This window comes from Pygoscelis adeliae, unplaced genomic scaffold, assembly GCF_000699105.1.
Source record: "Pygoscelis adeliae isolate BGI_AS28 unplaced genomic scaffold, ASM69910v1 Scaffold171, whole genome shotgun sequence".
Taxonomy (NCBI): Eukaryota; Metazoa; Chordata; class Aves; order Sphenisciformes; family Spheniscidae; genus Pygoscelis; species Pygoscelis adeliae.
The window spans coordinates 9,257,610-9,267,773 of NW_008824186.1; the positions used below are offsets into that span (position 1 = coordinate 9,257,610).

At 44.9% G+C, this 10,164-nt stretch overlaps 1 protein-coding gene across 1 annotated transcript; it reads right to left on the reverse strand.

Moving 5' to 3' along the window:
• Positions 1–434: 434 nt before the first annotated feature.
• Positions 435–8,634, reverse strand: FADS1 (fatty acid desaturase 1). The gene is made up of 13 exons (XM_009334599.1): positions 8,623–8,634; positions 7,994–8,128; positions 7,625–7,735; positions 7,135–7,332; positions 6,253–6,354; positions 5,954–6,082; positions 4,539–4,599; positions 4,337–4,413; positions 3,084–3,181; positions 2,650–2,746; positions 1,971–2,050; positions 1,425–1,550; positions 435–657 (listed from the first exon to the last, which is right to left on the reverse strand). Exons 1-13 carry the CDS (start codon positions 8,632–8,634, stop codon positions 606–608), a joined length of 1,278 nt encoding a protein of 425 aa, XP_009332874.1. The 3' UTR covers positions 435–605.
• Between the last annotated feature and the right edge of the window lie 1,530 nt (positions 8,635–10,164).

Below are 10,164 nucleotides of genomic sequence, written 5' to 3' on the forward strand. Positions count from 1 at the left end.
CCTACAGAACTGCTGCCTGCACCTTCTCCACCTCACCCACATACGTACAAATTGGTTTGGGCTCTCACGTGCTCTCCAATGCCCCTTGGTCTGGGCACTTCTATTGCCATTGGTAATTACATTTACGTATTTGAAAATACTGTACCTACACAACTCCTTATTCCTTCCACATTGCACTAACTCCCGTGTTCTTTGATTTCGTACTATCTCAACTTTCTTACTACATTCATAGTGAGAGCCACCTCACAAAAGCCTATGTTAGATAAGAGACTTCCCTCCTATGTACTCAGCAAATGAAGTACCAGCAGACAGAAAGGAATCTGTTCCCAGTCCCAGAGCTGCCTCCAGCTTGGTCGAACACAACCTCCTCCATTCAGCTTTTCCCCGCAACTCAGCACCAGAGAAGAGGAATGAAAGAAGCACAAGAAGAATTAAGAACACATCTTTTTAAAAATCGTATTAGTAGCATTCATCAATGGAATTAAGCTGCGCCACTTCCCCACCTCTGGCTTAGCCAGCTCTCTCTCCTCTGTGCAGTATCTTCATGGTGACCACCACAGGAGGCAACGAGGGTGGGGAATTCCTCTGTAAGGATCCACTGCTGCTTATTTATGTAGGTAGGCATCAAGCCAAAGGTCCCCTGAATCTTTCAAAGAGCTGCCAAGAGAGAACCACATTTCTTTAGAAACAAGGTAATGAAATACAGCATCCAGGGAACAGAGCCTTGTGGGAAGAATTCCCCTCTGTAGATTAAGCAAAGGAGATCATAGAATCATAGAATGGTTTGGCTTGGACAGGACCTTTAAAGGTCATCTAGTCCAACCCCCCTGCAATGAGCAGAGAAATCTTCAACTAGATCAGGCTGCTCAGAGATCTTCAGAGGCAAGGCAATGTAGACTACAGCTCCTTGGAAAGCTGAAGAAGAAGCAAACCACTGGGGCTACATCAGACAAAGACTGGAAGGCTAAAGCAAACAACTTAATTAGAATGCAAACAAAAGCAGCAAGCATGGCAGAAGAGTCTTTTCAATGGAATAAGAAATATCTGCGGGGCAAGGAGGGGAAGAATGAAAGAAAAAAGAAAGAATGAATGACAGTTCAAACTCATCTTTATGAAAACACCTTGTTCCCTGGAGCATACTCACAGCCAGGGGCACCAAACCTGGCATCCTACTGACCTCTGACTCTTCAGAGCTGAAGAAAAGGAGCTCTCCATTAGGTCGTTCTTACTGACACCTTCTGTCTGCTGCTACTGAAACCAGCACTGTGGCTGAAGTTTTCCAATCCCTTTCATAGTCATCTACATTATTCACAGGACTTCTGTGATCCAAGCTGACTGCCCCTCCCCTTCCCATGTCCCTCGCTTGTTTACTCCGTAATATGGGAAAACCTGTCACTTAGGGAATGCAGCAGGTTGATACATACTGCACTATGTCCGCAAAGGCGGTGAGCAATGGCTTGCACTGGTACTCAATACCATGTTTGGCACACAGGGACTTCACCAAAGGGGCCACCTTCCAGTAGTTGTGTCGAGGCATTGTAGGAAAAAGGCTGTGGAAAAAGAATATGGTGATTCAACGTCACCCATCATCACCCCACAGAATTCCTGCCCCTCTTCTGTGCCTAAGCCTGGGAGTGCCTCAACCTCCCCTTGTGCCCATAGCCTTTAGTGCTCCGTAGTGGTCCCTCTCATGTCACTTCAGTCAGTATCTGCACTAACCAGGAGGCTGGCAGTTCTCACTCCTGTGCCATGCTACTCACACCTGTAGTGGTGTTGGTGTCCACCAGTGCTCCAAAAAGTTTCTTGGAGTTCCCATTCCATCCCCATATAAAGAGCACAAAATTTACCCACATTATCTTTTGTTCTTGTATTAGCTGATAGAGAGACAGGGACCTTGTAGGCTCTTCAGACCTAGTGTAACTAGCACTCCTTGAACTTCCCCCCCATCCCCAACCCATGCTTCAACTCACTGGTGCTCGATTTGGAAGTTCAGATGTCCACTAAACCAGTCATTGAATAAGGACTGATGAACATTACAGGTTGCCTGGAGCTGAGGGAAAAAACAGTAACATTTAAGTGTTGTTTTAGGAATGCCCCTTCTCTTACATGTGCCAAACACAACAGTAAGCAGGTACAAGTTCCATATCATCACATGCCTTCTGGCTGAATAGAGCAACTCCAAAAGCTATCTCCAGTCAACACGAGATGGCCATGCTGTGATACACGATCGTTAGGGACACAGTTTAGGAAAACAGACTTGACTTCCCCAATGAGATAAGCCATAACAACCATGACTTTCACCTCCCTCACTTAAAAAACTGTGTAATGGCTTCAGAAATAAAATGAGAGAGAGCACACAAGAGAGATCTGCATCCTCCCTGCACAGAAAGCTCTCTATCTGAAGAGCATTGTAGCGCCTCTGATTATTTTCCTTGAGGCACTTGTGCTCTGCATTTGAAGCCTCCATCGCACTTCTGCAGCTTCTTTCTTTGCACTAATCACTCACTTCACACAATGAGCCAAGCTGCTTATGTTTTTTTCCTCTCTCAGTTCCCACCACTTCTGTGATCAGCTCTCTTGGGCATTACATACCCAGAACTAGAACGTCTCACCTTCGAAGTCACGAGGTCTTTGGAAAGAAGGTCTTACCTGGGTAGAGAACCAGTCCACATTCTTATCATAATCAATGTGCATCGGGATGTGATTCATTTGTGTAATCCAGACAAACCAGTTACTCTCTATAAACCTGTGCATACAAACACACACAAAACCAGTACAGATCTCACACCTTTGCCATAACAGGTCCGTACAAAACACTTGTACACATACAAGCTAGTCGTTGCTTGACAAAACGAACACCAGGAACCCCAAACATCTGATCAGCAGATCAGACCTACACACACCTTCTACCTTCTAAAGACACATGCCTGACAGACAACCGCCTCTGTCTTGCTGAAAGGCATAATGAGGCAGAAGAACAGGGAGCCGAGGAGAAAGATAACCAGGAGGCTGAAGAAAAGCTGACACGAAGGATCGATATAAACTGGGTAAAGAAAATGGAGGAATTATAAGTTGAACGATACCTGACTAACAGATGAAGCCCCAGGATACCCTTCACCCCCAGTAAGGGCAAGTAGGTGAGAAAGAATCGGATGTAGAAGGTCAGCATCCAGGCCAGGTCCTGTAGTATAGGGAACAGATAAAACTTCATTAAGAGGAAGAATTACTGGCTTCTGAATTTACCATCCACTCTATCTGGCACTCCCTTATAAAACCTCCCATAATATCTTCTACTGACAGATTTTTCCTCCCCGGCCCCATCACAAATCAGTCTGACACACAGCAGCTCCCCAGCCATTCCTGTGCTAGGGAATTATCCTGGTCTTATGAGCCCAGCACAGGGCAAACACTAGAGAGGACATGCTCTAAAGCATCACGTTTTCCTCTGGATCTAAAGAGAAAGAAAGCGGTGAGAAAACCAAAAACCTAGCCAATTAAAAGAATAAAGAGCTCTGGTTCACCTCCATCTCACCCTTTTTTGTTTCTCTGCACATTTCTTGCAATCTCTTATTTCCCTCATGTTCATTTTCTCCTGACGGTCCCACCTCCCAGGCAAGAATAAAACAGCAAGATGCCTTATCTTCACAGAGCTCAGCTCAGAGAAGAGACATGTTTTTTCTGCATTTTTTCTAAAGTCTCTAAAAACCATGCTATTCCTTAAAGTCCTAGATTTTCCCCTACAAGCTATCTCCCTAACAACTCTGAAAGTCTACTACACATCCCCTATTCCACTTCACACTGAACTGCGAGGATTCAGCTTTAGGCTACCTGAAAGCTACTTGATTCTTAATATATCATTTTGCAAAATGGAGGCACACTGAATCCTCCTCCACATGCCCCCCTGCCTCGATTTCTGCTACTTTCCCCCTTTTTCTGTGCCCATAGGTTTTTATTGTATTGGTTTGGGAAAACAAAAAAAGAGTGCCCAGAATGACCACTTCTACCTTAAACTATACTCTCATGCTACCTGAAGGACAAGTTCTGTATGAACATCAGCTCTGCAGAAGGAATGCTTCCAGACACTCACACACCCCGGACAGAGCCAGAACGTCAGAGAACATCTTTTGTTACCCAACTGTGAATGAATCTTTTACAGAGGAGAAGGGCTGTGCGGAAGGTACCCTCTCTCCCCCAGCAAACATTATTTCCCGAATCGTATACCCACACCCCTTGCCACAGAGATACACAGCCCAGAGTTCCTCCCAGTAATTTCTTGCACTGAAATGTATCTGTAAAACAAGGAGAAGTCACCATTGGCAAAGTGGAGCTGACTTACCACCCACTGTTTCCTCTGCACCACAAAGTAGAATATGTACCACTGGAAGTAAAGAGGCACCAGAGCTGGGGGACCAACTAGAGTGGAGAAATAGATTTGCAGAGACATTAACGGTGCCCTTTTATCCCAGTGAGATGGACTGGGAAAGGAAGGGGTTGAGTGAATGCTGTCCATACAACTGCAAAAGGGTAGGGTTACTCACTGATGAAGAAGTACTTGTGCTGGTGGTTATAAGGCATGAATTTCTTCTTTTGCACACCAAGCTGTTAAAATAAGCAAATTACTCAGGCTGTGAAGACAGCTAAAGACATCTGTGCACACACTCCTGCCTACACTTTCAAAAGAAATGCATACTTAGATACCTCCTAACCTTTGAAAGAAATGTCCTATCAAACCGTGCCAGCATCCACCAAGCCATTGGCTTCATCATCCCCCGGAACTTCAGTCTGTGACTGCTCTGATAAGTTTTCATCCCTGCCTTGGATGCACAAGAGGCTGGGTAGTCCCTCACACCACAGACAGCAAAGTGCACTGGAAGCTGCAGAGGGCACAGTTGCCTAAACACACTTAAACCAAAAACCACATGAGACACTGAGAACAGTTTGCTGCCAATATAGAGCTTCAGAAAAAAAGAAAACCCTATGATACTATTAACAAAGATGACAGTGTGTAGAACTCCCACCTACTTGCAATTAGTCTCCAAAGCAGAGAAATGAGCATCTAGACATTCCTGTGTCCACAGGAATAGGGGTGAATAAATTATCCTCCCTCCGAGACTGCTAATTTTTCAGTTTTCACTATATAAACATAACAGATCACGTCACTGACTTCCCTGAGGAACTCCATTATACCCCTGTACATGTACAAACCAATTAGGAATAGCAGCCCTCCCTTAGTTTCAATGCAAATCAGAGCATTTAAGCCAGGTGACACTATGAATTTATGTAACTATTTTTTTAAAGGACCGGCAAATGCTAAAGCCATTCAATTAATTTCAGAGTTGTAGCAGCAATAACGTTGGACTCGAGGTGGTACCCGGTCTGACATCCACCGTCAGACTGAGACCACTGAAACAGCTTCTTTGATCAGTAATTGTAAAAGTTCCAGATAGTCCTTCCTTGTCATCTGCTGCTTCATTTCCCAGAACACTACAATTAGTCAAAGCTGATCTTGTTGAAGAGAAAACCTTGCAATCCCCTCTTCATATAACTGCAAGTCTCTCATCAGAGACATATGAACTTGTAATTGTGACATATATTCTTTTAAAACATAGCAAAAATACCTTCTATTGAAATGTTAAGAATATAAAAATCCCAGAAGTATTGAAGTATTACTAAGGAATATTAGGGACTAGTGGAAGGAAAGTAGCACTATATAAAATAGCAAGTCAACTCAAACCATTTTCTGGATGTACTTCTCATTTTACAGAAGCAGTTTTGGTGGGTGTTTTTAACCTTCAGAATAAATTTGGAAAATTTCAACCCATAACAAGATTGTATTAGGGCAAAAACCATAAAAAAACCCAGTTGCAACATTAAGTATATGGAAGCTAGTGATGCGTCAGGATCTTTTTTCTTCTTCTAACGCCATAACCTCCCAGCCTTCACCAGGTCTCACCTCTACAGAGAGTGTTTTTCCCAAAGCAAAAAATAAGGGGTGCATGTTAACGTCAGGGTCCTTTCGGAAGCAGTTGGGTTTAGCGTGGTGTTGGAAGTGGAGGTGATTCCACCAGCTAGCCGGTGCTCCCTGCAGGAAGGGATGAGAAGAGAGTGCCGTAAAGAAGTTGTCTCTTCTGCCCTTAGTCCTCCCTCCCCAGTAGTTCCTCGTATTTGCTTTCTTCTTATACTGAGAATGGTTTTGACTGCAGAGCATCCCGGGCAAGGCTCTAGCAGTCCCTCTCAGCACCAAATGCCCACCTTCAGATGGCCGATCACAAACTTGTGCACCCAGTGGTTCCATCTGGACTTGCTAAAGACTGAAAGGTGTCCAAAATCATGCTGGAGCCAGCCAGCCTGGGCCTGGAAGGCAAAAAAACCAACAATGCTGCTGGGGGAAAAGAAGAGTCAGGAGTCTCTGCATCTGAAAAGGGCTTTCTCTTCTCCCACGCCCACGCTCCTCGCAACATACCCCTGGATAGCGAGAGCATTTCCACTACTAAGACCCACTTATCTTTTACTATATACCAGTGCAGTCCAGACTTTGCCTAATGACTTTTAGTCCCAGATAGTTGTTTTCATGAAGAAGGAAAAAATCATGGGAAAAAAAAAAAAATCACAGAGCTCAGAAACAGCATTTATTCTCTTACAAAACTGCACTGAAGTCGGCAACAAAGTCTCCTTTAAGGAGCAGCTTGCTGGTGCCTCCTCCAAGTACTTGTAATTCCAAGGGGATCAGCTGGCCACAGGAGAAATAGCTGGGGTTTTGAGAGCTGCTCTGCCCTCTCCTCTAACTCGCTGCAGGTTCCCATGGGAACACAGTGGCTTGGCCCCTGCACAGTGCCTTGGAGTTCTGGCACAAGGGACCTCAGAAGCGCAGCATGGCTTTCATTGTATGAAGAAGGCTGGGAATAAGGAGGGCTTTGACGGACTACGGGAAGGAAAAAGCAGGGCAAAGCCTGCTGTACCAAAGAAGCATGTCGTGGCACTGTAATTTTGCCCCTTCGGTGGAACCCAGGGAGAAGCAGAATTTTGGGAAGTCCACGAAGATAAGACTTCTTCTGTGCTTACGGCAATGAGGACCTAAGTCTCAAAGGGTTGGGTTTTGGTGTTTCTGGGGCTTCTTTTTGCCTAGCTGCTTACCTGGACAGTACCTAGGAGAACTGCAGAGAAGAGGAAAGGCACTGTGGATGCTCCAAAATACCAGATGGTGAGCCAGGCTGCAACATCCAACACCAAGATGTGACAGAGATACAGGATGAAAAAGGTGCGGTTGGGGTTGAGAAGTCCCATTTTCTCAACTGTTGCACGGAGTTCACGGAAATCTTCTACCAGCTTTTTCTGTGGGGAGACCCAAGAGTATCTGCTAGTCTGAAAATGCCTCAGGAACCCAAAGAGGAGCTCAGTTTTCCCCCTCAAGGAGCTACTGTGGCAATGGGGAAAAGCTGAGGGTCACCTGCAGACAAATCTTCACTAAGACTACTAATAATGACATGAAGTCAAGGGGAAGCTTCAGACCGACACAGTGATTCTAGGAGATACTATCATTTCATGTACAGGGAATTCTGGCTGCCAGTAAGAGATGTTAAATAGCACAATTTCAACCCAAATATCAAGTTTTTAAGATACTTACATTCTTGCTGGGCTCAAAGCTGGGTTGATCTGGTGCCAGTTCCCCAATCAAGAGTGGGCTCATGTACTTTCTCACTAATGCCTTGTCAAGATGAAATGCTATGAAAGGATCCTGAAATACAGAGATAGGAACAGGATGAAAAAAACAACCGTTCAGGTGGCAGCAAAAGAAACGCGTTTCATGGCATCCTGGACTCAGCAGAAAGCAACCCAAGTAATGGAGCTGGGTGAACCAGATTTTACTGCCACAAATCTCACTGCTTTCTTCACACCATAAACGATCATTTGAAGCTGAATTCTCTGTATCATCTCCTAGCTGGATGCTGTTAAGTGCAGGTCACCGAGAAATATGGGCTCACTCCTCTCTTACTTCTGAATCTGAACATTTCATATCCTGTTGAACCTCAAGATACATCATCTCAACCACATACTCCTCTGTCTCTATTTCGTCTTTAGCTTCCATCTTATTTTTCCTCAGGCCCCGTATCCTGAAATGAAAGTCTGACTAGGGAGAAGGGCAAGATGTTCGCATGAAAACTGAATCACCTAGCTGAACTGGGAAAAATAATGGGACAAGCAGGACACAGACAGCTGATGGCAGCTGCTGGTGACCCACACCAATCTCTCAACAGCCCCACGTTGTTCCAAACGTGCTTCCTCGGCAATCTCCAATGCCCACCCTGCCACATCTTCCTAGAAAAGTTTTGTTTTCTTGCTCCCTGTCTCCTGTTCCTCACCTGGTTCCCTTCCGCATTTCTGAAGAGTCCCGTGAAAAGCCCTTTTTTTCCCCTCCTTACCACTCAAAAGATCCCTGTTAGGGAAATCGGTTACTTTTATCATTTAAATGTAATGTCAATCTCCATGACAAGCAGGCAGCCAGGTGAAAAAATCACTAGTGATTGTTATCACTACAGATTCTATCACTATATTTAGATTGCAAATGCCCTGAGCACACATGGCACTTTGACATCTACTTCCTACTGAAGATCTCCCATTTACCTCCTTTTGCATACCTCCCTCAGTCTAAGGATGCTTTTTCTTTTCTGAGACAATAATCGCCTACTGCGCATCGGTTTGGAAGCTTCCTGCACCATGCACTGTTCAGCACTATAATTACTAGCTCATCATCGCGTGCTTTTAAAATAAATTATCCTTTTAAAAGCTCTCGAGTCAAGAAAGGGGTTAAAAAAACGGCTGATGTTGCCAGCTCCAGGTCAGTCCTGTTGTACTTCAGAGGTAGCATCCTCTCTGCTCAGGCTTATGTGAATAAAGGAGGGATAGAGAAGAGGGGAATGCACATTTGCATTTTCTCATTAGAAGAGGAGAAAAAAAAAATAGGGAGGAGTATGTGGGCAGATCAGAGTGGGATGGTACCACATGTTTAGACCAATCCTTTCCATGGAGGCTGTAAAACCTGGCAGTGCAATCCTAACAGGAGGTTAAGAGATCGTTGATTGCACCTTCTAGAAATCGGAACACTCTGGTGGCATTCAGCAAACTGAAAGTGTTTTTTCTTTACTTTCCATTTTTTTTCTGTTTTTGAGGAGCCTGATTCTTTCAATTTCCAGGACAAAACTATTAGAAAAATTGGGATTTACTTGGCTCGGGTTCCTGAGCAGTCAGCAGTTCAGTTGCACCCAGCAGTGACACAGATGATGACGCCTAAAGAATGCAGTTGGCTGCAATCGGACCATCTAACTGCGTTCAGCCCTGTGTGCTGGCCACCGTGACCGACCCGTTTCTGATCACACAATGCCAACGGGGCTTCGAAAATGCACGTGTGCATCCTGACCTCATAAAGTACGTGCAAATTCACGTATTGTCTTCGGCTCTACGTTATACGCGTATGATGAAGGGAGGGAAAGCACTAGATCTCAACTTCCATCCTTTCTGGTCAGGGACAAAACTGGACTGAAACATCGTCCATCAAAAACACTCTTGAGGTAGCTCCAACGTCCCATACCCGCCCTTGGGTCTAAATACTTACATTTGGAGAAATGCGTTTTCTTTCGGGAAAGACGTAAGCAGACGAAGGAAGGAAATACACTGACAGAATTACCCCGCACCCCGCTGCCAATTCGAATGACGTCTACTCCGCCTTGCAATAGCCATTGGCATTCAGACACGACTGCTTTTTTTTTTTTTTAAAAGACCGAAATACGGCTTTCGGTAATATTTTGCACTAGTGCCATCTCTTGGAACCACGGCGCTGGGTTTTTAAAGTCAGAGGCGGCTGAATGCATTCATATGCTTGCAAAAAGTAAGCCTATCTGTGCACACACCGGTGTCACTACCGATACCTCGGGTGTTTCTGTTCAGTTCTGGCCTGTGGCTAGACATGTACAAAACCAGGAATATTCTTATTTACTGCATGTGTGCAAAAATTACGGGTTTTTCCCCCAGATTTACGGCCGGTTGCGGACACCCTATTTGCGCACATTTTACTTATTCCTTCAGAAACGTTACCTTGTAAAAACAGTCGCCCGGGACCCATTCGGTACCTATCTTTGCATATCGGAGCTAACACCGTACGTGCGTGGA

Coding starts and splice junctions, on each gene's coding strand:
- FADS1 (XM_009334599.1), bottom strand. Junction 7,333..7,624: donor GCTTTGAGCCCAGCAAGAAT/GTAAGTATCTTA, acceptor GTCTCCCCACAG/AAAAAGCTGGTAGAAGATTT. Junction 4,600..5,953: donor GAAAAACACTCTCTGTAGAG/GTGAGACCTGGT, acceptor TTATTTTAACAG/CTTGGTGTGCAAAAGAAGAA.